Source organism: Manacus candei, unplaced genomic scaffold (genome assembly GCF_025592945.1).
Source record: "Manacus candei isolate 608988 ecotype Guabito, Panama unplaced genomic scaffold, ASM2559294v1 h1tg000074l, whole genome shotgun sequence".
Classification (NCBI taxonomy): Eukaryota; Metazoa; Chordata; class Aves; order Passeriformes; family Pipridae; genus Manacus; species Manacus candei.
In genome coordinates this window covers 113,338-138,519 of record NW_026138122.1, presented here as the reverse complement: position 1 = coordinate 138,519, position 25,182 = coordinate 113,338, and the positions used below count along the sequence as shown (strand labels likewise).

At 41.7% G+C, this 25,182-nt stretch overlaps 1 protein-coding gene and 1 long non-coding RNA gene across 2 annotated transcripts in view; both read right to left on the bottom strand.

Moving 5' to 3' along the window:
• Positions 1–165: 165 nt before the first annotated feature.
• RIGI (RNA sensor RIG-I) lies at positions 166–23,950 on the bottom strand. The gene is made up of 18 exons (XM_051809093.1): positions 23,600–23,950; positions 23,348–23,479; positions 21,720–21,898; positions 19,790–19,940; positions 17,903–18,028; positions 16,967–17,080; positions 15,859–16,012; positions 14,814–15,072; positions 13,934–14,096; positions 13,419–13,520; positions 11,197–11,354; positions 10,429–10,564; positions 9,399–9,547; positions 8,069–8,159; positions 7,181–7,351; positions 5,522–5,673; positions 3,541–3,690; positions 166–1,843 (listed from the first exon to the last, which is right to left on the bottom strand). Exons 1-18 carry the CDS (start codon positions 23,703–23,705, stop codon positions 1,547–1,549), a joined length of 2,790 nt encoding a protein of 929 aa, XP_051665053.1. The 5' UTR covers positions 23,706–23,950; the 3' UTR covers positions 166–1,546.
• The window catches only part of LOC127480705 (uncharacterized), a 62,531-nt gene continuing 37,514 nt past the window's right edge, over positions 166–25,182 (bottom strand). Inside the window, exon 2 of the long non-coding RNA XR_007908000.1 lies at positions 166–894. This is a non-coding gene — a long non-coding RNA (uncharacterized LOC127480705). The remainder of the gene's footprint in view (positions 895–25,182) is intronic.

Genomic DNA, 25,182 nt, shown 5'->3' with positions numbered 1-25,182 from the left:
GCTGAGCTGCAAAGTTTAGACTGAAATTCTTGTTTTCAAAGAATAGAAAAATACCAAAACTTCTCAAATTCTGTAACTTCCCAGTAGTTATTACTCTAAGCTGTGAAATTTAGGGCTGATTATTTTTTATGCCAAAAATCAGAGCAAACTGATACTTAAGGACTGTGATTTTCCAAGTACTTTTAATTAGAAAGTGCTAAAATGGCCTTTTTCAAAAATCTGTTGTTCCTATTATTTTTGGAGGGAAGTCATTATCCAAACATAAATCATCTTTATTCATTGTTCGAAGTGCATACAGCTTTCACGGTAAAAGGCATGGACTGGGGTGGAACGTGAAGCAGTGCTTAAAAAGTTCTTTTGCTTTTAATGCCACACAACACTTTTAACAGAACGCACGCCTCACTGACTAGGATTTAGGTAGTTTAAACTGGTTTTGGACTCTTAAATTATGTTCCTTTTCAAGGTGGGTTTTGGTTTTTTTTCAGAGATCGGGTGTTTTGGACACATAATTCTTCTACATACATACCTTATTACACTATCAAATGCATAAAGTGAACTGCAAACGTCTTTCTTCCTGGTTCCAGAAATACTGAATATTAACCTCATTGAAAATGTGTAGAATCAGCAGGTGCTTTAAAGGGTACAAATATAACAATATTTCATAATTGTAGCAATTTCCATTTTTCCCAGAAAGGTCTGGAATCTGACTAGAGAGAAGGAATTCATGGCCAGGCTTCACAAATGAAGATTTGGGGAGGGCTCTACCCACATTTGTTACAAACACACTGGTGGCTAATGAGGCCAATACAAGATAGACACGTCCGCTTGCAAAAGGCACAGCAGAAAGACTCCTTAGGTGGAATATTCTGCAAGACTCAATTCTTTCTGCCTTGTCTTTTCTCCTCAAGGGTGATCCTGCTGCGTTCTCAAAGGCAACAGCAGCGTTATAGATGGTGTGTCTCCAGACCTCCCGATTGGAGGCCAGAGTAGACCAGTTATGGTGATCAATATGGCCAAGGCTGAGATGTTGTTTCAGGGAGTCCTTGTATCTTTTAGAGAGAAGGAATATATATATATAAATAACATTAAAAGTAATTTTTTTAAGAGTAGCTAGAATAGTGCCTAAAGTGTTTGTACGTGTAAGCCATATTGTCTGCCTGGAGGTGTAATCCAGCCAGTAGTAGTAACAAAGAATATGCTGCTTCACACAAAAATTCTTGAAGTTGTGGCCTGTCACCTAAAGTTAGATGTTTCATGTTAGTCGTTCATCTTGATCTTATTTTTTTTCAGACCAGCTTCATAGCCACAAGAATTCAGATCTAGATACTTAGGCACATGTTTATCCTTCTCATGAAACTTCTAGTGAAATATTTCATTATATAGCAAATTTTTTTTAGTGGCCATACTAGCATTTTATAGTCCAGTTAGACGTGGACAAGGGGCTCAGCATATCAGCATAAAGAACAAAGTCTTTTATACATGAAAAATGATCATCCAGTATTTCAGCTGAGTGCAGTAGGGTGATATATTCATTAAAATGAGGAGTTCAGCTGGATGTTTCTTCATCAAAATTCTTCAAAGAAGAATTAATATTTTTCCATTTCTGAAAATCCATCTGTGTCCCAGTTTCAATGTCCTCTACTACAAAGCTTCTGATTTTGATGATTGGTAGATTATCAAATGTCTTGTACTTCACTGTGATCCCCCAGTCATGCTGGCAATTAGTTTTTTGGCAATGCATCTTGCTTTTTTTCTCAAAAACATCAAATGGACGTGGTTTCTGGTGAGGCTTCATTATATAACGCTCCTTGAATGCATCTCCTAGGACAGTGTGATGAGAGTCCTGAAACAACACATGGCAGAAGTACTTAGTAGTAGAAACAACATTCCTCATTTTTTTCTGATGTTCCTCTTCCCTTCTCAAGTATGTTTTCCCTGTTAAGGTGATTCCTGTCATGCAGGAGGCTCACCTTCCAGCCCCTTTCGCTCATTGCTCTTTTTTCCCCCAGTCCATTGAATACCAGGGCCCAGGCCTAGGCTTATCAAAACCAAAAACAATTGCTTTGTATAACCAGTCACCAGCTTATATATATTTGAAATTACTAAGCTTTTTAGGAAACCATGCTTGCATGGTTTTATGCCTTGTGCATAAAACTAAGAGAGTTATTCAGACAATGGACAACTCTGAGAGACTCCTGCTTTCCATGAGGGGTGATGCAATTACTTTGGAGTGGTAGAAAAAACAGCCCTAACAAGATGAAGGAGCTACAGTTGATGCTTATAACATATATAATCAAAGACTGCAGAAATTAAAAACCGTACTTTAAAGCATATTTATAATTTGTGCTGGAGTCTGAAAATGCTAGATCCTCCTGAAAATGCATCTTCCATAAAATATATAGGCTGAACTATGACAGAACTCAGTTTGTAGGCATTATTTAAAATGGTTTGAGGGGTTATTTGCAGAGTACTAAGCAAAAACTCTTACTGATGAGTCTTCTGAGCTCTTGGATCAATCTGCACAGGTATAGGTGATAAGCCAGCAGCATAAAATGAAGTAAAAGTCAGAGGTGCTTTAGATACCCCTTGAGAGTTGCCAAAGAAATGTAACTAGGTTTTCACAAAGCTGAGCTATTCCCAACTTCTTGCTCATGCATCTTGCCTGTGCAGAGGAGTAGTGAACTCCTCTACATTCCAAAAACAGCTGGTAAAACCAAAAATATTTTCTTGATGAATAAGGGAAGTGCCTGAAGGCAAACACTCTGTAATGCTCAGCTGTGGCCTGAAGCCTCTTAACACATCACAACTGCACTTTTAAGAGCAGGACAAATAGAAGCACCTTCAAGAGAACAAATTGCAGAACTATAGAGGCTCAAAGTGCCCAGAAAAGCCTCTCTTCCATGATCATCACTTTCCATTGTAGAGAGTATTGCCTTCTTTGGTCTACAGAAAACATCCTGATGTTCAGAAAGAGTACAATCAGAATGTCTCTGTAAGATACATAGAAGCAATGTGAATTACCTAAAGAATGGAAAACAAAATAATACAGAAGAATTAAAGGGTTCCTCTTGTGAAACCAGGGTTTACCTTGCTTTTCAAAACTGAAAACTGGCTCAGAAGCCAAGGAGTTAAACAGTGAGCTGATCTCGGTACCTTGTGTGGGTAATTTTCAGTTGACAGAAATGGTGGGAGAAATCTCTCAACTGCAGGGAGACTTCCAATCTTACACTAATCAGGAAGGTAAATATCCAGCAGTAACACTAATAGGTTATGTAATTGAAGATCAGGTGGTTTTCCACAAAATTCGTCAGTTTCAAAGGGGCTTAGGAAAACTGAAGTGATTCCTGCCATATATATTTGCACACCTTAGACATCATCAACTAATATATCGAAGTCACACCTCTTCCTGTGGTTTACTGATTTATTCAGAATTTCTTTTCTGGTCCAGTTTGCACAACATAGCAAACTCCCACACTGATTACCAATGCTGTTGGTTCAATAATGCTGACTTCCCTGATGTTCATGGATATGTTTCCATACCTTTATAATTCTGATGTCATCTGTACAGCAGGCATAGGCTTTGCATTTTCCACACAGAAGATTTTTTTTCCCTTCCACTACTTCATGTTTTATAGTTTCTTTCTTCCTGCAATCTCGTAATACCTTTTCCTTCACTTGCAGGTCACGTATCTTTATTAACAAATAAAAATCAAGATCATTATGAAATTAAGAGAAGCCCCAATGTCAGCTTGAACATGACTCAGGATATGTAACATCTAGGAACCTATTAATTAAAGCAAACAAAACAAAATAAAACATGCCTTGTTCTAGCAACTCATACCAAAGAAAGAACATGGTATTATTTGCCAGGTTTAGAATGTAGGACTAGAATAAGACTATGTGATGGACAGCATGTATGCTGTCTCTTCCTCCTTCCCCTCTAGCCTCTTATGACCTCTCTGCTTGTAAGGCTCTTAAGTCTGTGTGAAGACTAAGTCATGTGAAACTCCCTGCAGCACAGGTAGTGCTGCTGCTCTGGGAAGCTCGTGGTTTGGAAAGCAAGCATGAGACCACAGAAACTGCAGGTAGAGAAAGAAGAAACAACCACTGGAGCTGGGAACCAAATGCAGAAACAGAATCCTCTGAGAGGAAGCAGCCATACCAACCCTTGGAGGTGGGAGAAGAAATTTCACCAAGGCCAGAGGGCACAGCTCAGTCTCTGAAATCTGTAAGTCCAAGGGAATATGGCAGAACTGTGTATAAAGCCTTTTTATTTGGAGTGGCTGCCACTGGCTTATTCCGGTCTTCCCTGAGCCCTGGGAACAACATTGGTACTGGCCACCAGTTGTATTTAACTCCATTCACCCCCATTCTCTGGGTCCAGTCATCCAGCCATTTTTTTATCAAATGAACAGTGCACTCACCCAAGCCATGAGCAGACAGCTTCTCCAGGAGAATGCTGTGGGAAATGGTGTCAAAGGCTTTACCAAAGTTCAGGCAGACACCAACCACACCCTTTCTCTCATCTACCAAGCAGGTCACCCTGTCCTAGAAGAAGATCAAGCTGGTCAAGCTTGACCTGTCTTTCCTAAACCTATCCTGTCTGGACCTGATCCCCTGGTTGTCCTGTACGTGACAGGTGATGGCACTCAAGATGATCCGTTCCATGACATTCCCTGGCACCAAGGCCAGGCTGACAGGCCTGTAGTTCCCCGGATTCTCCTTCTGGTCCTTTGTGTAGATGGGTGGTCACACTGGCCAGCCTCCAGTCACCTGAGACCTCCCTGGTTATCCCAGACTGGTGATAAATGATGGAAAGTGCCTCTCTGAGCTCCTCTGCCAGCTCCCTCAGTACCCCGTGGGTGGATCCCATCACATCTCAAACTTGTGTGAGTCTAAGTGGTGTAGCAGGTTGTTAACCAGTTCCCTTTGGATTATGGGCACTTCGTTCTGCTCCATATCTCTGTCTTCCAGCTCAGGCGGCTGGGTATCCCCAAAATATCTGGTCTTATTGAGGCAAACAAGGCATTAAGTAACTCAGTCTCTTCTTCATCCTTTGTCACTATGCTTCCCCCCACATCTAGTAATGGATGGGGATTCTCCTTAGTCCTCCTTTTGTTGTTAATGTATTTACAGTAACATTTTATTGTCTTTTACAGCAGTAGCCATATGAAGTTCTAGTTGGGCTTTGGCCCTTCTGATTTTTGGCTGCGTAACAGCACAGCATCCTTGTACACGTGCCCAAGACAGCCTCCAACTGTCACATCACCCACAGGTCCTTCTCTGTTCATAAGCAACAGGTCATAAATTCTACCTCAACTTGTAAGTTTTTTGCAGTTACACTACAGCTGACATTCTGCAAGCGAGCAGTATACACTGTGCCTTCTCTGCTGATCTAGCCTTTGTCTGAAATCAAATACAGTGAACACTTTCCTCAGGTTATTACTTGGCCCTAGACAGGTGAAGGCTCAATAGGTAATGCCTGTGAGATTTGAGTATGAAAACAGCACAAATCACAAACCTTTCTTGCAAATGTTGTTTCATCCCAGTTCTGCAGGTTTTCAATAGCTGCATTCATCATTTCTTCCTTATAACGGTTCTGTTTTTCATTCTCAACCACTTCCACTTTGCTTGTCACAAGGACGCACTTGCTGTCTTTTGCCCTTCCACGACCTATACAGCAACACATTTTTTCTCTTTAGTTACTCCTAACAACATTTGCAAATGTGGCAGCTCTGCCATAAGAGCCTTTTGCGTGGCTGCTTTTGTTTCCAGTGTTCAGATTCAGGTAATGCTACTTCTAAAAAACAGTCTCTCAGCTCTTTCTTCTTCAATAACAAACCAGAACAAGATGTCTCATTCCAGGTATCCTCATGGATATCCCCCAGCCAGTATTGTAGTGCCTGCTTCTGTGGCCTCCCTCAGCTAGATTCAGGCATGCTTTAAAATTCAATTATTGTATAGCATCTTGCTTTCTTCTTGTGGTGTAAAATAAAAATATAAAGGGAAGAAGTTCATCTCAGTCTTATTTATTAGTTTTCTGCCTTGCTAATTGGTGTCTATTAAAAAACCCCCAAACCTCTATATCACAAAAACCTGAGAAACTGGATATACAGTGCTGACAAGAAAAGAGACAACAAAGCAAGTGCCATCTCTGCCAGCTGACTGCTGCCTGCCTGGTTTTTGTTGCTGATACACAGGCAAACTAAGAACTACAGGGATCTTATAGCAGTTTAGAAGTATTTCACTTATAAAAAGTGTTCACATTTCCTCTCGAGCTCCAGTTCCACAAAAATCATGGTTGTATGTGGTTTAAAACTGATATAACCCATTTCCTTTGGACTCTTTATGGCTTTTTATGAATAAACACTATCCTTTCACCCAGGTGAATTCTGGGCCAATTATTTCCTTATAAGACAAAAATAAGAAAATCACAGGACAAAAACCCTGAAAACAGAAGACCGAGTGCAATGGAGATCACTTCTTGTCAAGTCACAATGTTAACTACTTGGGTGAGAGGATAAAATATTTCAGATCCACCCTTGAATGACTAGGCAGTTTTCTGCTGTTTAGGAATGTTAAGCAGAAATGAGTATTTAATGTGGCTCTTCATTCCCCTCCACTGGCCATACTGTAAAATCACCAAAATTCAAGACCAAATTCTTGACATACTTCTTTGGACAAGCCAAGATATTGCCTTTTTTTTGCCTTTTTTTGGTCTTAAATTTTAGAGGTCTGCACATGTGAAGGCCTCAGGTACCCTGGAGGAGCTGGGTTGGTAAGTGGGCAGGGGAAGGCCTTCAGAAGCCAAGGCAATACATTAAACTCCATTACAGCAGTCCTTTGTCACAGAACGATTTGCACTATTTCTGTCTACAGCTCTTCCAGCCATAGTTTTGCTTACTTGTAAAATTATCTACTTGAGGTATCAGTCCTCAACAGTTCAATAACCTAGTGCAGTATGGCTAATTTGCCTGGCAAAAGAAAAGTCACACGACATCAAGGATGCGGCTCCACGAACAAATGTGTTATGTCCCATCATTCATCTGACTTTGCTCTGGGGCACAGAAGAACAACAGCAAGACATGCACATACTACTGCAGTGTGCCACTCAGTAGCACTTCATGTCCATTTCTAGGCCCAAACAGGTTTCTACAGTAAAAGCTCTAACATTCCATACCTCTGACTTGGATCATTTTGGTGACATTACCGAAGTATTCATAGAGCACAACAAGGTTGCACTCAGAAATATCAATGCCTTCATCAGCAACGGATGTAGCAATTAGCAGTCTGCTGTCTTTGTCGGTTTTGAAGGCATCCAGCACACCCTTCTGCATTGGCAGGGTCATACCTACAGTAACAAAGAACAATGGCAGGAAAAAAAGCACTAAAGAGTTCCTGTCTTGAAGAGCAAGATACCTGCATTTGCTCTTCTTTAAGTGATTAGAAATTAGTATGTCCTCTTGAGCTGGAAAACTACATTAAGTTTGCATATGCAGCTGGGTATGTATTATACCCACTGAGCAGGGATTGCTGCTGTTGTGTCACAGGAATTGTCATCCTGGGAAACACCATTTCAGACAAAACACCCAGCTGATCTTTACTGGAGAGACCCATACAGCTTAGTTAAAACCCAAGCTAACTCTTGACTTAAGCTGTAGATAAAGCATTTTGGCTGTAACTTCTGTTTACCTTAAAATGTCTTTGTTCTATCAAACACAAAATAAGAGAGGAATCTATAAAAAGGAACAGGGAAAAGACTAGAATTAATCACAGGAAGCCATGATAGTGAACTTTCTAAACTGCTTTTGAACTAGCTAAAGAATCTTGCAGAAAAGGGCCACTGACAGTGCTCCTGCTGCTTTAACTAAAGATTCTGGATAGAAAAGGCAAGGGTCTACTTAGGATTGGTTAAAGGTCTTCTAGATATGAAGAACACAAGTGCAAACTTGCATGACCTTCCTCTGTTTAAGAGCACAGAAGATGAACACAGGAAAAGCAGAACCATTTTAGCAGCATAGCCTCCATAGGTTTAACCTATGTTATATCTCAGTGCAAATCTGTGTACCTGTTTTATGTTCTTTTCTTCCCTGACCCATCAACGCATCTGGCTTTATGTGGCTAAGTAGAGGGTTTGCTTCTATCCACTTCTTCAAAGCCTGTAAAGCAAATCAGGGAGTTAGATCCTCTGTCCAGGTTAAATGCTTGTTTGAGATAGACAGGTAGAGCTTGCCTATGCTTGCCTAGAAAATTAATACTTCCAAAAGAAGAACTAAAAGCAGAAAAGAAGGTGGAACTTGTGTATCAGGAGGGAATATTTATAATAGGTGAGAAAGGAAAGGTCACAGCTGTGATGCCAGATTGAACCATGCCACAGCTGATTTCCACTTTTCCTACTCCTGCAACTTTAAGGGCTGGCTAGAGGGCAATAAGCCTTTCCTTGCTAAAAAGTGTGCCTTTTTCTCTTATAAACAAACAGATCACTGACTGCTACACCTCTGGGATCAGAGGAAAGGAGCTGCTATTTACAAACTGGACTTTCTCACTACGAAGTGAAAGTAGCACCTCCAAACTGCTCTTACAGAAGAACAAAATTCAGCCAAGCCATGGTAGGCTTTTAAATCTGAATTGAAAAGCTGCCAGCAGCTGCTTGGTATTGTTAGCTTGGACTTTACCCTGCCTTTAATATTTTTCTGGTTTGCAATTCGTCCAGCATGTCTATACCCAAGGATAAAACATGTGGTTGTGTCTCTCAGCTGATAAATCTGTTGACAGTAGCCAGAGACTAATGATACCTTGCAGTAAATGTTTTAAAGCTACTGGAGCTAATGATTAGCAGCACATTTACTTCAAGCATGAACATTTTCTGGGAACAAGGCATTGGAAGGGAGAAAAAAGGTCATCCAGCCTACATCCTTGATCCTAGCCAAGTATGAAATAGATCAGTGATAAGAAGAGTCCAGAGAACATCTGCTCTACAGAGTCTTTCCTTTTTCTTGATCAAAAACAGGTGCTAGGACACAAACCTCCTTTACGCCCATACAAATCCTCTGGAAAATGTATAAATACCTCCTGACGTGCCATCAGTAACAGAGTAGAGCTGCTGATTTATAGCACTGCCACATTAAAGCCAAAACTCTCGTAACACATCTTGTTAAAACTGACTTTAGACCTAAAGTAAAAATCTGGTGGCTTAACAATCAACTGTGACATGTAGTAGGATGTGATGAAAGACACCACCCCTGCGCCATAGTTTTCAGAAAAAGAAAAAAAAGATAAATTTAGGAAGATCAAATATATGCATATTTTTCTATTTCAGATCAAAATGGGAAGGGTAACAGATGAGGCATTACGTTTTCCCACTTCCCACTTTAGGAGCTTTAAAATGGAATTCTTACAGCTACTAAGGCTCTTGTCTTGGCAAAGAGAATAGTGCGAGTTTGTGGGTTATAGCGGTATGCTTCGTCCAGGATGGAAGCAAGCTCTTCCAGCTTGGGATTCTCATTTGATTCATCTTTTGAAAGGGCAGTCAGTTCTGGTTCTTTCTCTGAAAGAAAAAAAAGAGGTGTCTTGAATAATTAAGCTCCTTTAATTCAGAAAGCAGAACTCCCACACAAACCTACTTTCAAATACCACACATATTCTCTTTAGCTTCTCTTTTTAGCAGAGAAAGCTGTTGGTTAAATGCAACAAAACCCCCAGGAAGAACAAAATTATGAATTTCTCACATTTTGTAGCAAACTGACAGGAGAACTTCTGTGATATACTGTGCATCAAAACACAGTAACAAAACAAAATCAGTTCTTGCACAGAGCACTGTTATTTCTCCTTAGGAAAAAATGGACACACAAAGGCAGACAGCCCAGTGATTTAAAACTGCAATCAACACTGCAACACACCAGAACACAGGCTGGAATATAGCCCACTGCTAACTAAATCAGAAGGCAGAGAACAGTGCCACCTCTGACTTTCAATCAGAAGGGTACAAGGGCCCCCTGCTTCTACCCAGAAGCCTGGGATTTATCCAGGAGCACTGGACAGAAGGCCAGGCAGTGCACTGATCATTGTACGTTGGCTTATCTAATGATGCCAGCATCCATGATTATAGAGTATTGCTGTACTTGTGGGGCCCACCTGGAAGGATACTGCTGCCTTATCTCCAGGTCAGGCATTTAAGAACCTACTACAGCATCCAGCTACAATGACTACTGTTTTCTTAGCTCTTGCACCAGAGGCTTGCAGTCCCAGAAAATAAGTCGTCCCCCCCCACCTACTCTAACACTACATTTGCACCCACACAGACACTAGATCTTCTGAAAAGTGCCATTTCAGGAAAAACAACTGCACTTACTCTGAAGAAAACACCTGGACCATCCTAGCATAAACTCTCTTCTCCCCTGCAATTGTCACAGGTACTGTGGGAAATACCTTGAAATTTGTCCGTCAGTTGCTTCTCTAACTCTGTATATGGTCCATTTTTCACATTTGTGAAAAATTCATTTAGGTAGGCTAAAGCATCTTCGATGCGTGCGTCTTCACTGATAATGAGAGCATCGTTGAATTTCTGCTCAGAAAGAGACATGCACATTTAAACCTCATTTTTCATGGGACAGGATGAACACAGATTTTATTTACCTAGATTAAGTACTACAAACCTGTGATGTTCTTCCATTTCCATGACAACACAAGCACTACAAAGTCTCTTCTGCATTAATCTGTTCTTAGAGAGTATATTAAGGCACAAGTCTTCCATGCTATGCTTTAGCCTATGTCTAATTGTTTCAGTCTTCAACATCCTCACAAGGGGAAGCAAAGGGGCAGGCACTGATCTCTTTGCTCTGGTGACCAGTGACAGGTCTGGAGGAAATGGCATGAAACTGAGTCAAGGGAGGTTTAGTTTGGATATCAGGAAAGGGTTTTTCACCCAGAGGGTGGTTGAGCACTGGAACAGGCTCCCCAGGGAAGTGGTCACAGCACCAAACCTGTCTGAATTCAAGTAGAGTTTGGGCTCTCAGGCACATAGTGTGACTCTTGGGGTGTCCTGTGCAGGACTCAATGGTCCTGATGAGTCCCTTCCACCTCAGCATATTCTATGATTCTAAATAAAGCACTCAGGTTCAACCCCTGCTTCTAAGTGTATCAGAAGGAATAGAATGACTCCACCTCTGTGTGGAAGGAAAGAAGATACACACTTACCCGCAAGTGTTCGGTACAAATGAAAAGGTCTCTACAAATGTTGCTCTCCTTCTCCTTATCTGCCAGCTGCAACAGTCTGCATTTCTTCTGAGTGAGAACTATCCACTGTTCATATTTCTGTGTTCCAAAATCATTCTTGTTGATTTGGGAGATAGTATCTAGTAAAGGAGGAGATAAAAAAAACATTTGTTCATCTTGACTAGTAAGTAATAACACACTTCCCATTAATGTTGACTCTGAAAAGCCTATGCAGAAGAACACTGTCACGATACAATCATGGAACCACTGAGTCTGGAAGGCATCTGTGGAGACCTTTAGTTCAACCTTCTACTTAAAGCAGATCACCTAGAGCTGGTCCGTCCAGATCATGTCCAAATGGACTTGGAGCTCTTCCAAGGACAGAGACTTCAACTCCTTTGGGCAACCTGTTCCAGTGTTTGACCATCTTACAGCAGAAAAGTTCTTCCTGATGTTTAAGTATTTCTGTTTGTGCCCACTGCCTCTTGTCATGCCTCTGAGAACCATCTGTGAAGAGTCTGTGTCTTCTACACTCCCTGTGTTTCAACATATACCCAGATGTTAGGCTAAAATTAATCCAGTACAATTCAACTGAGGATCTGTGTACATATACACATCTGCAGAGACTTTGGCAACAAAATTAGAGCTCACATCCTATAAGAAGCCTACGGTATTCAAAAACCTGCATGTGCATTGCTCCTTGAATTACCAGCTACTCAACAGTTCATTGTCAAAAAGTCCACAAGCATATTATCCAAGGGCCTGTGCTTGAGGCAGAATTAGGCAGTAACTGTTTGTTGCCTACATACTCTGCCTGAGTGCTTCACAGACTTCAGTAATCAGAGGGTCCACAGAGGGAGAAGCCAATGGCACTCATACAAGAGGAACTGTGATGCACAAATAAGCTTCAGAAGTGTTTGCTTAAGTTAAAGTGAACTTTGAAATTCTCACTGTATTTGTTATTTGATGGGGTTTCTTGGGATGGTTGTTTTGTTTGGGTTTTTTTTTTGGTTGAGTGGAGGGGTTTTTTGTTGGGTGAAGTTTTTAATTTTCTCTTCCTACCCCAGAATATAGTTCACTCTCAAATACCTGGAAAGTGGAGTAGAGGGCAGGGGAGGAAATCTAAAACTGAGGCAAACAGGCTTAAGGCACTGTAGTCAGTGTGCTAAAGCCAGTCTAAGCACAGACAATATCCTTTAATTCAAAGCGGGAGAGACCAAGACTGATTCTGAGCATAGCCATCCATGGGTCTCTACTTTGTACCCCTTCAGCTCAAATTTTTTATAATAGCCACGTACTGGATACCATTTGAGAATTCTGCAAAAGCAGAAAAGACCAGTTTATTTCTGAAGGACTGCAGAATTAGGTGTCAAGATCACGAGACTTAATGATCTTCTCACAGTCATGCATTTTCCTCTTTGCACTATAGCTCCTGAAGCTGGGATCCTACTGACAATTGTTTAGTTTTTTGGGTGGCCATGTTGTTGTTCATGTTCCACAGATCCTACTCTAGAAAACTACCTCAGATGCTTTTCAGTAGAAAATAATGGAGACCTGGTAAACAGTGGAAGTAGGGGTAACCCAGAGGCATAAAAAGGAGGGAATGCTGACCAGAATAGGTGGATAGGGCACCCCTAGAAATAACTCATGAGTGCAACTCAGAGGTCAAAGAAAATACAAGAAATGTCAGAGCAGCAAGTGTGAAAATAAACTTTTGCTATAAGGAAGAAATTACAACATCCAAAGTAGTGCCATAACTGTGACCCTTCTTGTTTTCCTAACAGAGGCAGACTTAGGTATGAAGGAGTTGCAGAAATATTTAAATAAGAACATACAGATCCCTCTCATCCAAGAAATCCAGCTCATTGCATTTTGAATGCAAGCCCCTTTATTTCAGATTCTTTAATTCAGAAGGATTTGACAGTGTCAATAGCACACCATTCTTAGCTCATGAAACACAGGTTGAAATTTGGGCAAAAAGATTTCTGATTGTCGAACTAGTCATATATAACAGGAAAATAGTTGACTGTCCTATCTGTAATCTCTTATTTAGGAAATATTGGTTAAAGGCAAGTTAAAAATTAAGTAGAAAGAAAGTGGAAAAGGAGTGACTGTTCTAGCAGCTATAGGATTCACAGTGATATAATCAAATACTGAATTGCAGTACAGGCATATTACAGAATCTTACCCTCTGAGTAAATTACCTGATGAGTAAATCTTCCTCATCATCGCCTCTGTTTCAGACATCAGACCTGAGATAATGTCTGCAAAGTGATTCTGAGCTCGCATTTTAACCCATCTGACATCTAGAGACAAGAAACAAAAGTCAGTGGCCTAAGTAAGTAAAACATTTTCTGCAGCACAGAACAAATTCTTGTCTAGAAGTATTCTCTCTATGGTGCTGTATGCAATCACAATCAGGTTTACTGTTAGTGAGTATTGTAGTTGCACAGAAAGAAACTGCCCCCAGCCTTCACTGGCAGAACTGGAATAAAAACAGAGAATGTGGATTACAGCAAAGAGAAAATGTGCCCAGTGAGCACTGCCTTACTGCAGGGAAACAATGAAATGCAAGCCTAAACTCTTTTCAAGCTAGCAGAAAGCAAAGCTCCAGCTTAGTCTTAAGCTTTTACCTTAATCTAAAAAAAGGGGAATTGGATAGCTGCCTTCATCATGGTGCTTTGCATCTCACAGGAAAATAAAACTGAAGTGTGCTTACGTGATTCTGGCTTGTTTCTGAATCTCTGCAGATCCTCTTTGTTCTCTCTGACAGTGGATATGGCCTGTATGTCAAGGTAGGAGCAGAGGGTACATATGTGCTCTATAGTTTCCTTGATGTTCTTGGCATTACCAACTCCAACAGAAGCAGTTAAACCTACAATCTGAGCACATACACGAATAGCAGTGGTTGCTCTTTTTGTCACAAATGGAATAAAAACAGGGACACTATTACCAGTCACCAAATTGCCACCATCTTCAAATACAAGATAATAAAACAAGTAACAGAAGTAAACAAGAGGCAAGCATGAAACCTTGAGAGCGAAATCTTGTCTGCACTTGTGCCCTCTCCAAGGCACTCAAAGTATTTAAACTTAAAATAAATTATCCAGCCACTTGTACACATAACCAACTGTATTTGTCAGTGTTTATCACACAGAGAAACAGCAAACCCACCCCCAGAACCATCCTTTGCATTCATTAAGAGTTGTCTTCTCAGCTGGATGAAATCCTCCTGCCAGGAGAGGCAGTGGCTCCATTTTATTGTCACAGAAGACAGCAATGGAGAGGTGACAAGAAGATTACTAAATTACATGGTTTTTTCCGGTTTAGCTTTCCTGTTTGCTCTCACATACTCCAGTCCTTGTCATGCTTCAACAGTCCTCGGCAGCTGCAGAGAAGATGTAACATGGGAAGAAAGCCTGGAGGTGTCCAGGACTGAAGAAGTGTTCCAGATGCTACTGTTCCAATTTGCAGCCATTGTTAAATGGAAGTTTGAACTGGATCAGCACAAAAGGCAAGAAAGACTTCAGGCTTTGCTGACTGCATTGCAAAATACTTTTCTTTCATGTTTCCACCCCGTCTGACAGCACGGGCCTTACCTGAGGCAGTTGGTTTGCAGAGGAGTTAAATTTTTGTTCCAGGTATCTGGTCATTAACACATTGTAAGGGTGGTTGCCTGTGGTGTTGTGACACTCATCAAATATCATCAGAGTGAAGATGGAGAGAGAGCTAAGGATCCCAGTCTCGATGGTATTCACAAGAATCTGGGGCGTGAGCACAATGATGTCACTGTCCTGTATAACGTGTTCTACCGACACATTTGCAACTGTTTCACCACATATTCCTTGAACAGAATATCTGGGAAGAAGATGCAAAAAACAGGGTATGAAAAAAGGTATCTTGCAGGGCAAAAAAAGCTAGAAGAATGGACTTTCTAGCAAGCCTGAAAGGTAGTTACTAAGTTCTAAATGTCAAATAGTTGGAGAGCAGGCAGTTTGACCACAGAAGCTGAGATAGGAAACTGCTGAGGGTAAGCAACTGGATTTCAACTACCATTAACTGAAATATATTAGATTTGAAGAGTGATGAATTTGTATATTTAAGGTGCATCTGTTAGTTCTCATGTAACATCCCTTTTCTGTATAGGTCTGGCATCACGGGACTGTTTTCTGTTCAGCAGTCTCCTTTTCTTATAAGCTATAAGGAGATATATGTTGATGTTCAGTAATCAGGTCCTTCAAAGTCAGAAGCTATAGGTTGTCAATACCCCTCTAAGCAATTTTCAGTCCCATCTGAAAGATGGACTTTCGTTTTCTGACTAGAGGTTGAAAAATCAAAGCAGTTTGGTTCCTTCCATTTGGAAAAGAAAGACTCTGAGAATGACAAGAGGAATCTCACTGCTGCTGCCTAGAACTGCCTCATCTTTGGAAGCAGGGATGAAAGGAATCTCAAGACAGAATACACTTCACCCTTTACCAGAGATAAGCACAGATACTTCAGCCATTTCCATAGATGTGCAACAACCAGTGCTTAAACTTTTCAAAAGCAGACTTCAGATTCTCCAAACAAAGTCTGCCATAGCAGACTTCCCTAAAGGGAATTTTATTTTCTGTGGAGGAAGACATCAGGTAGAATTGCACTTACCCACTTCTTTCAAAATGCTGTCTGAATACATTTTTCTGTTGTTCATACACTGGCACTTTGGTTGCAAGAAAGACAACTTTTGGCTTTTTTCCAGAGGGCACGTTTTGCAAGTGGTGTTCACAAATCAGAAGCGCCACAAAAGTTTTTCCAGATCCTTTAAACAAAAAACATGAAAGGTAAAGCACTAATATGAAAGGGTGCATTTGTAAGCAGTAGCTTGTCTCATCCAGATGCCCTGTAACAAAGTGGAGTTGACAAGGGGGCTGTTACACTTCCAGACTCTCTTTTTTTTTTTTGAACACATGCTTGCTGCTTATTCAGGTGAGTAATTGTCTCTTTCTCTCTCACAGTCTCAGTCAGTAAGGACCACTAAGCAGAGGGAAATTAATACCCATTTGCAGTTGTATTTGAGTTCTTCGAAATCACTGAATCTAGTTCTGCTCTTACATCAAACCAGACTATGGTATGGACACTGGGCACTTTCAGCTTCCTTCCTTCCCCATGCAGTCTTGCTCCTCACACGCTTCTTTTCCTTTGGCACTCAGGCTCACTGTGCAGGCCATCCAGAGTTCTTCTTTGTCCCTGTCTCTCCAGGGCTTAGGGGAAAATCAGGCTAGCAACATGGAAAACATGGGTGCAAAGAAAGGTGATTGATCTCTCTTTGCCTGCTAACTTCAATCTTCTTAACTCAGCCCTGAGCTACTGCGAAATTTCTGTGCTGTCTTGATGTTGTAGGCATTGCAGTAGAGAAAACAGGGGAGCCTCAGGCTAACTCGTCCTATTTTTCCTTCAACTTGCAAGTCAAATTTCTTAAATGTCTGCAAAGGTCAGTGACTGATTTTACCTCAAAAATCCACACCAGAGACTGAGAAAGTGGAAGTCAGAACATGGAAATCTGAATACAGGCACTGAAGTACCAAGAGGAATACCTGAATTGCTCAGTCTCTGTGCTGCCCATGGCTATTAATTTCAGGTTAGATATGGATCTACTGCAAGCAAGACTGCTTTTAAATATAAATAGCTGAAAAAGTTTGACTCAACCCCTTACCCTTCCCTATCCTTCATAGCTATCTAAGAGAATCTTTCTAAAAAATGTGTATCATCCTACCTGTAGGGGCACATATCAATGTGTTTTTCCCATTGATAGCAGGCTGTGCAAGTTCAATCTGGTAGGTTCGAGCCTTCTTTGGTTCATAAACAGATGAAGACTGATGGACCATTCCTAGGAAAGAACCATGTTTTTGTGAAGAGTGTTACAACAGAAATGCATAAAATATATTGTGCCCCATACAGCTGCTGTGTAAAATGACAGAGGTAGAAGAGCCCTTGCAGTCCATCCAGAGCATTCTCTGGCAGCCTTTTAACAGGACAGATGCACCAAACATGAATTTTGTGTAGGTTTGATGGCATGATTTTTTTACCTCTCAACTGTGCTTCCTAAAATGAACTAATTTAAAGGTCTTGGCTGACAACTCTCACTTAATCTTGTCCTTTTTTTCAACTCAGGAAAAACCCACAAGGGATTATTTTTCCCCAAATGTATGCACAGTATTCCTTCCAGCCTTCTGCTCTACAGACTTTTGAAGTTATTACTCTCTGAAATTGTGGTCTTTTCAGAGGGTTTGCACTTCTGGAACAGGAACTAGAAACCACTGGTGGAGCAAAATTTGCCATACAAGATATGACAGCCACTGCACAGATCCTTTACAGCCACATTCAGCTCGGTTAATATCTCATCATGTGTGAAGTAGTTATACAGAGAAGAGGTGCAGCGACAACAGTCTGGTGTTTGGAGACCTTTTTGATAATGAGCTGACAGAAGAACTGCTCACTAGAAATGTGATAAATGAGAGGCAACCCCTAACATTTGCAATGCCCAGCATGAGATCCTTTAAGCATTAAAACAGAAGACAGCTAACTCAAGTCAGAGATTCGTACTAGTTCCTCAGTACCTTCCTTTGTGGCACACCACATCCGTGTCCTTCAGGAGTCTAATGAAATGGAGAATACCAACCACAAACTGTTTTTAATTCTTAAGTCTTACCTGAACCCGAAGAAAGATTTTCACTGAGATTATTATCACATTCTGCTTCTTCAGCAAATGTTATTGTGGTTTCAAAGCAATTCTCAGAGGCACCTGTCATTTCACCATCAACATCTTTGCCATTATCTGTATAATCGGGGGGAAAAAAGCATATTGTTGATCCTTTTGATATTAAAATGTTGTATTTGTTGTGATGGAGTTGGTTACTGGCATAGAAAGACTACATAAAATGATGCTGCATCCAGGCTCCCTTTAAAGGAATATTGATAGCACTGAGAATCTTGGGTTTAAAAGAACCACATATTTGGTGAACGTGTAGCTATCCATTAAAAATCAAAGGAGATAATAGTTTGGGAGGAAAGTGATATCCTCTGTGTTTACTGACAAGACAACACTGTGTAACATGGACATTAACCACAAGCATGAAAAATACTTTGGAGTTCAAAGCAGCTTTGTAAATTCAAAGCTCTGTTCTCCCTTTCTCCTCACCTTCTGAAAGGACCCAGAATTGGTAAGACTATCTCCATTCTTTCTCTTACACTATAATTGAAGGAGATTACAAAGATGCTAAAATTTTCTTTGACCCCATAATTATTACCTTCTCAAAGAACCATCCCTGGGCTTTGCATGAAGAGTTTCTTTGCAAGCAAAACACATGATCACGATAGTGCTGCTTTTGGAGAGGGAGAACAAGCACATGTGCACCCCAATCCAGCTCCAGAAAGTACACAATATCTGCAGTTAGCTTCTACTAGCAACGCTTCTTAACCACTACCAGGAAAATGCTTCCAGTATAGACAATGTTTCTTCAACAGGCTGACTTTGGCTTTTTTAAGCTGGACGTTACAGGAAGCTTCCCCAAAAGACAGTGATATCTTTAACTTATAAAATATAACTGTCAACCAAATAATATCTATAGCCACCAGCTACATAAAATAATATCTATATACATATAGGTATTATTCTTATCTATTATTTTACATGTAAAATTATTTAGAAATCTATTAAGTGTGTACATAACTTTATACATATATAATAATCAAATCTCCAGATAAGAAATTACACCCTTTGACTACAGCAATAAAAACATTTAAAAATTAGAAATATTGCTTAAGAAATCACTTAAATATAGCTTGTCCCAGTCAATTAATTAATTAATTCATTAATTTAAAACAATTTAAACAAACATTTAGGGTTTGGGAGACAGCAAATACAGGTATGAAGAAATACAGTCCAATTTATCTAAAATAATTTATTTTGTGGCAAAATAATGTATTCTGCTCTAAACTCTCTCGTGCTGCAGGCTATTCTTATCAGTATTTTTCAAGTAGGGTAAGGTAAATTCAATGACAAAAGCAAAATCTTATGACAGGCAATTCTGCACTTTTACAAAATATGGACATAGCCACTTGGTAAGGGCTGCTTATCAATTTGTCAAAGAAAAAATTGTATGATCTCTAGACTATCAAATTACTAATCAAATTTTATCAGAAAATATTGCATCTATTGCAACTCAAGCAACCAAAAAGATGGCAAAAGGGGAAATACAGAAGAAGAGAAGGAAGAAAATAACTGTTTTGCTAGTTTTATGTCTTCAGACTCTATGCTGTCTGATTCTGATGACCAAAAAAAGGCATTATTCCTAATCATATGGGAGGAAAAATACTCAAAAAACTAATTTCTGACTGTTCATAGGATAATACCTGTATTTCATATTACATAAGAGAAATTTTAAATACATTCTAAAAAGGATTTTATTTTTAGACAACAATAAGCAAGGTAGTCCAACGGTATCCTTTTAAATTGGTCTTATTCTCCTGAAAAAAAAATTCATCCGTCTGGTACAAGAACAGGAAAAGAGCATCATAAAAACAATTCAAAATTTACCTTCTCTTAAATTCCACAGTTCACTTGCATTGTAATACCCTGCCATATCCAATGCCAGCTGAAGACTTTTCGGCCAGTTTTCCTTATCCGAGCGACAGAGACATTCAATGAGTTTAGTTATCCCCGCTGCTTTGCTTCTGTATTCACAAATCTGCAAAAACAGAAATTGCTGTAGGTTCTGAGTGATCAAAAGCACCGTTCTTTGCTTGGTAGTTGATTTGTTATGTTTGATGTTCAGTTGAAAATTGCATTTCCTCCTCACCGAATAAAAGCTTTTCCAATAAAATTCAGTCATTTACCTACCGCTGGTTCAATTCTGCCAGCCTAGCTGTATACTAAACTTACCTGGACTACATCAATAGGTAGGCTACTTGCTCAAATATTCACAAGCTCTGAAACATCACAGAGATAATCGGTGAATTTTCATCTGGAAAGGTCCTTGTAATAAGCTGTATCTGCCATAAACCTCTGAGACTGAACTGGGCCCCTCAGTTCAGGAAGGACATTGAGGGGCTGGAGCAGATCCACAGAAGAGCAACAAGGCTGGTGAAGGGACTCGAGCACAAGTCCAATGAGGGAGCTGGGGTTGTTTAGCCTGGAGAAGAGGAGGCTCAGGGGAGACCTCATCACTCTCTACAGCTACCTGACAGGAGGTTGTAGCCAGGTGGGGTTGGTCTCTTCTCCCAGGCAGCTATCAGCAAGACAAGAGGGCACGGTCTTAAACTGTGCCAGGGGAGGTTTAGGTTAGATATTAGGAAGAAACTCTTTACAGAAAGGGTAATCAGGCATTGGAATGGGCTGCCCAGGGAAGTGGTGGATTCTCTGTCCCTGGAGGTTGATGAGACTGGATGTGGCACTTAGTGCCATGGTCTGGTAACCACAGCGGTGTCGGATCAAGGGTTGGACTTGATGATCTTGGAGGTCCCTTTCAACCCAGCTGATTCTATGATTCTATGATTCCATTCCAGAATAGGGAAAGACAAAGCTACAAAATTCATGGCAGACCTGACGTTTGGTCAGATGCCATAGCTTTCCAAACGTTATGTACCTCCATAGAGAAAGAGCACTTTAAAAATAAAAAAGTTGCAAACCAACCTTCTCGGGAGTCGTAAGAAGTGAGAACACCTTACACACTCCTTCAGAGGGCATTGGTACTTATTATTAACCAGTAAATCATTGGTAACATCACTCATTATCAGTCATTGATAACAGCACTGAGTTAGAACTGGGTAGCAGTATGGCAGCTTCACGTCCAAAGGCAATGAAAACGCTATCAAATTCCGTGACACAGCATTTAGCTAACGACTTCAGACCAGAAGTTCCATTTCACCCTACCTTTCGGTGCTGACGAAACCCAAAGAGCTACACAAAGTTTCTAGTAGTTGCTACAGTTAAGGTAATAGAATCTGTCAAATCCCATGACAAGAAAGAATCAATGTAGGCAACACACAAATGCCACTTTGTCTACTTTGATCTGTATTTTTAGGAGCGTTAATGGAGTGTGAATGCTCCAGAAAGGGGCCTATTTCAAAGGCATAGCAAGGCACCCATTCCCCTGCAATGTGGCACCTTGCAGAGCCCCTGAGATCTCTTCATGTGAGACTGGATTCCACAAAGATACACGGCTGAGCACTGTCAATGCCAAAGCCACCCAATCCTGCCTCCCTGCCGGCCATCCTTTTGCATGCCTCCTTGTCCACCAAGCCAGAGGGGTGAAGAATGAGAAATGCAAACAGCACTGCTGTGGGATGCTGCAGCCACACAGCAAGGCCTCCTCTAAGGAGAGGAAAGAAAGTCCTTCCCCAGGGGACTGTAGCCAGCCATCCTCCTTGCCCAGCCAGCCATCACACAGGCACCAATTCATCCCACAGGTGAGGCAGCCAGCACTTCTCTGCAGCAAAAATAAGCAAATACCAGGACTTTACCATACCTGCAGGATCTCATCACACTCCCTCTCTATCAGGCATGTGTTTATGTAAGGCATGAGTGCTACTGGGTCAATTTCTAGCATTGTTGCTTCTATCCGCTTCAACAGCTGTCTGTACAGTTCCAGTTTTTCCAGTTTGCTGAAGTCCCAGTTTTCTATTGCTTCTGCCAGTCCAGTGTAACCTTTCAGAAAAAGAGACAAATTGTTACTATGAATTCAATCTCCAGCTAGAATAGGTAGGAACAAGCTGAAAAAACCCCTGCTTTCTCAGCCACACTGGAGAAATTAAAATTATTTTGCCCAATAAATGATGAAAATCTAGGTGAATCACAAACAATTTTTATTTAATAAGTGACTATTTTCCCTTAGAAAAAGGGAATATAGGTTTCTTTGTATGTCTAGCATGAAAAAAACCCTATGCTAAAGGAACAGTAACGCTTGCAAATAGGAAAAAGAGTTACAGAATGTTACAGGTCACATCACTCAAGCAACCATAACCACCCCTGTCTTTTGATCATACAATCCTTGGATCCTTGCAGTCCATGATATTCTTTCAGAGGATTTTCCACAGCACAGGACACTATTCAGAATCACAAGCTGCTTTAGTCCCCTTTTATTTACCAGCCCTTTATCTTTTAGTCCTGTCCTTGGCTTCCCCCTTCTTCAAAAATCCCTGCTGTATTAGATTCAAGTCAGTCCTTAACAGACAGCACTGCAGACACCTGCAGCCTAGACAGTCATCAAATAGCTGTCCTGGAAAAGATAGTGGCAGAGAAGCATATTTTAAAGACTTGTATGATTTGCTTGAGGGGTGGAAAAAAGCAGATCTGGGTCCCAGAGGAACTTGTGGGTACACAGAAGGAATTTGCCTAACTCCTTATTTTCTTTTGGAGGAGCAGGAGAATGATGTATACACTTACCACCGTGTCTTTAGACTAGTTATTGCCTACTGCTGCATCTGCCAAAAATAAGATTAATCCCAAATTCTAGCCTCGAGCCCAATTAACAAGTACTTGGGGTTAGTACTTGAAATCAGCAAATTAACTTTTTCAGTTTCCTGCTGAATGTACACCAAACTGAACACTATCAGCACGTTCAAGGAAGAATTTTTTGCAACTCAGAAATTAGGACTATCACAGGCTGGTAAAAAGTTGCTCTGGACCTATTATTTGCTTTAAGGGAAGACTAGGCTATGTCCAAACGATAAGAAATTTTGTAATATTTGTTCACTGAGGTCCTATAACTATTAATAGTTAACAGTGAGGAAATTAAACCAGAAGTGGCTTATGGCATGAGATTTTGGGGTTCAAGATATCTAATATATCACCAACAAGAATCTATGATAGAATATACATGCAGAGAGGAAAGCTGGCAAATCCAGCTCCTTCGCACACGGGCGCCTCCCCACACTTTCCAACAGTTTTATTTCCGTCAACCTGCCTTTTCCCACTGCATCTCACCTGGTGTGGCAATACCCTGGTGTGGCAGAAGCCCATGGCCAGCGTGGTGACCCCGCACATCCCGGGTGCGCTGGGCTGCTCTGCCCAGCTCCCGGCTGAGCGCGGGCGGCACCTGCGGCTCTGGCAGGGCTGGGAGAAGCGGACAAAACCACCCGGCGAGTGGGAACCGACCTGCTGCAACAAGGGCGTCCAGAAAGCCCCGGAGCCAGCCTTCCGCCTCCAGCAGCAGCACGGTATCCAGGAACAGCGCGGCGGCCGCCGTCACCCCCTTCTCCTCCTCCTTTCGCACTCTCTCCTTCATCTCTAGCAAGAGCCCGACACAGGCAGAGAGTGAGGGATGGGGGAAGGGGTTGGAGGGAGGCGGCGGGGAGCGGGGCCCTCCCACCCGCGGGGCTGGGGGCAGCGGGCGCTGCCGGCTCTCACCGTCCGACATCCAGTCCGTCATGTTGCTCAGGATGTAGACGGGGTTCAGGATCCTCTCGATGTACCGCCTGTAGCAGCGCAGGTTTCTCTTCTCCTCCGCCGTCATGGCGAGGCCGGCTGCGCACCGGCGGCGGCCCCGCTCCTGGTCCCGATCCCCGCTCCTGGTCCCGATCCCCGCTCCTGGTCCCGATCCCGGTCCCCGTCCCGGTCCCGGCTGCGTGCGCGGAACCCGCCCCAGCCCTGGGAGAGCACGGCCAGGAGCCAGTAGGGAGCGAGTGGAAGCCGCCTCCAAGCTGGGAGCGACGGGGAAAAGAAACTTCAAGCCAGCTGGAGAACAGAAACAGAAAGCGGCACAGAAGGGAAACGCTGCTTTGCGCTTGCGTCTGCCCTACGCAAAAGCAAAAGCAAAAAACCAAAAAAACACAACAACAACCACAACAACCCCCCCCCCCCCCAAAACAACCAACCAACCAAAAAAAAAAAACAAAAAAACCCCAAAAAAACCACCACCAAAAAACCCAACCACCACCACCACCACCAAAAAAAACCCAAAACCAACAACAACAAAGAAAACAGCAACCCCCCCCTTCGCCCCAAAACCGACCATGCACGTGGTGGGAAACCCTGTGACCAGCCCCGTTTGCGGCTGCCGGTGAGGGAAAGCACAGCAAGGGAATAGGAGCAAAGGCATCCCCTACCCCTTCTTCCTTTTTGCCCCCAGAAAGCCCTGTGCGGGTTTTTATGGGCTGTATCCCGGTTTTTAAAAGATAGAAGTACTTAAATTTTTTGAAAACTGTATCAGGGAAGTGGACATCAAAGGAGGAGAAGGCTCACAAAGGGGGCCATCGTGTTGCAGAGCAGAAAGCACCCACAGTTCAGAAGTGCTGCTAAACATGACAAGTCCATATGCAAACCTCCCTCTAACCATTAATATGTAGAGTGGATGCATCATATTCAAACAGATGACTAACGGGTAGTGGCTCAATACAGGGGCAGGGGATAGCAGGGGACAGAAGGAGGTACTTTGAAGAAGGCATTGACATTGTATTTTTTACTGTTCTCTAGTCCATCTTTACTCTAGAGTATTCAATATCCCTTCTCTGCAGTCTTCTCTCTCTTCCACCTATTTCTAAACGAGTTATAGGAAATCTTGTTTTGAATGATCCCTGTACCTCCATGCTGTGTTATCACTGATCACTGCCCTCTCAAAGAGCCCTAGGATAGGAAAGACTTGCCTATGGATTTTTAATATTAAGTCTGTGCAGTGATATGGACTAGGGGAATGTCACACTCAGGTGAAGGTTACCCACCCAAATCTAGGGAAACACCAGTTAGGAAAGGACAGCTCCTATTGCAAGAAAGAGACAGGTGAATAAGTCCTAAATGGCAATATCAGTCACCCTGCATTCTTTGTACATTGCTCCTATGTTTCCCTCCAGTTCTGCAAACAAAGCAGAAGCTTCTGGACATCTATGTCTGAGCTTATCTTCCACAGAAGGGCACATTAGCCTACAATTACAGAACAAAGTAAAAACAGATGAGTTTAGTGTCAAAATGAGCAAACAGGTGGGTTAAATTTTTCC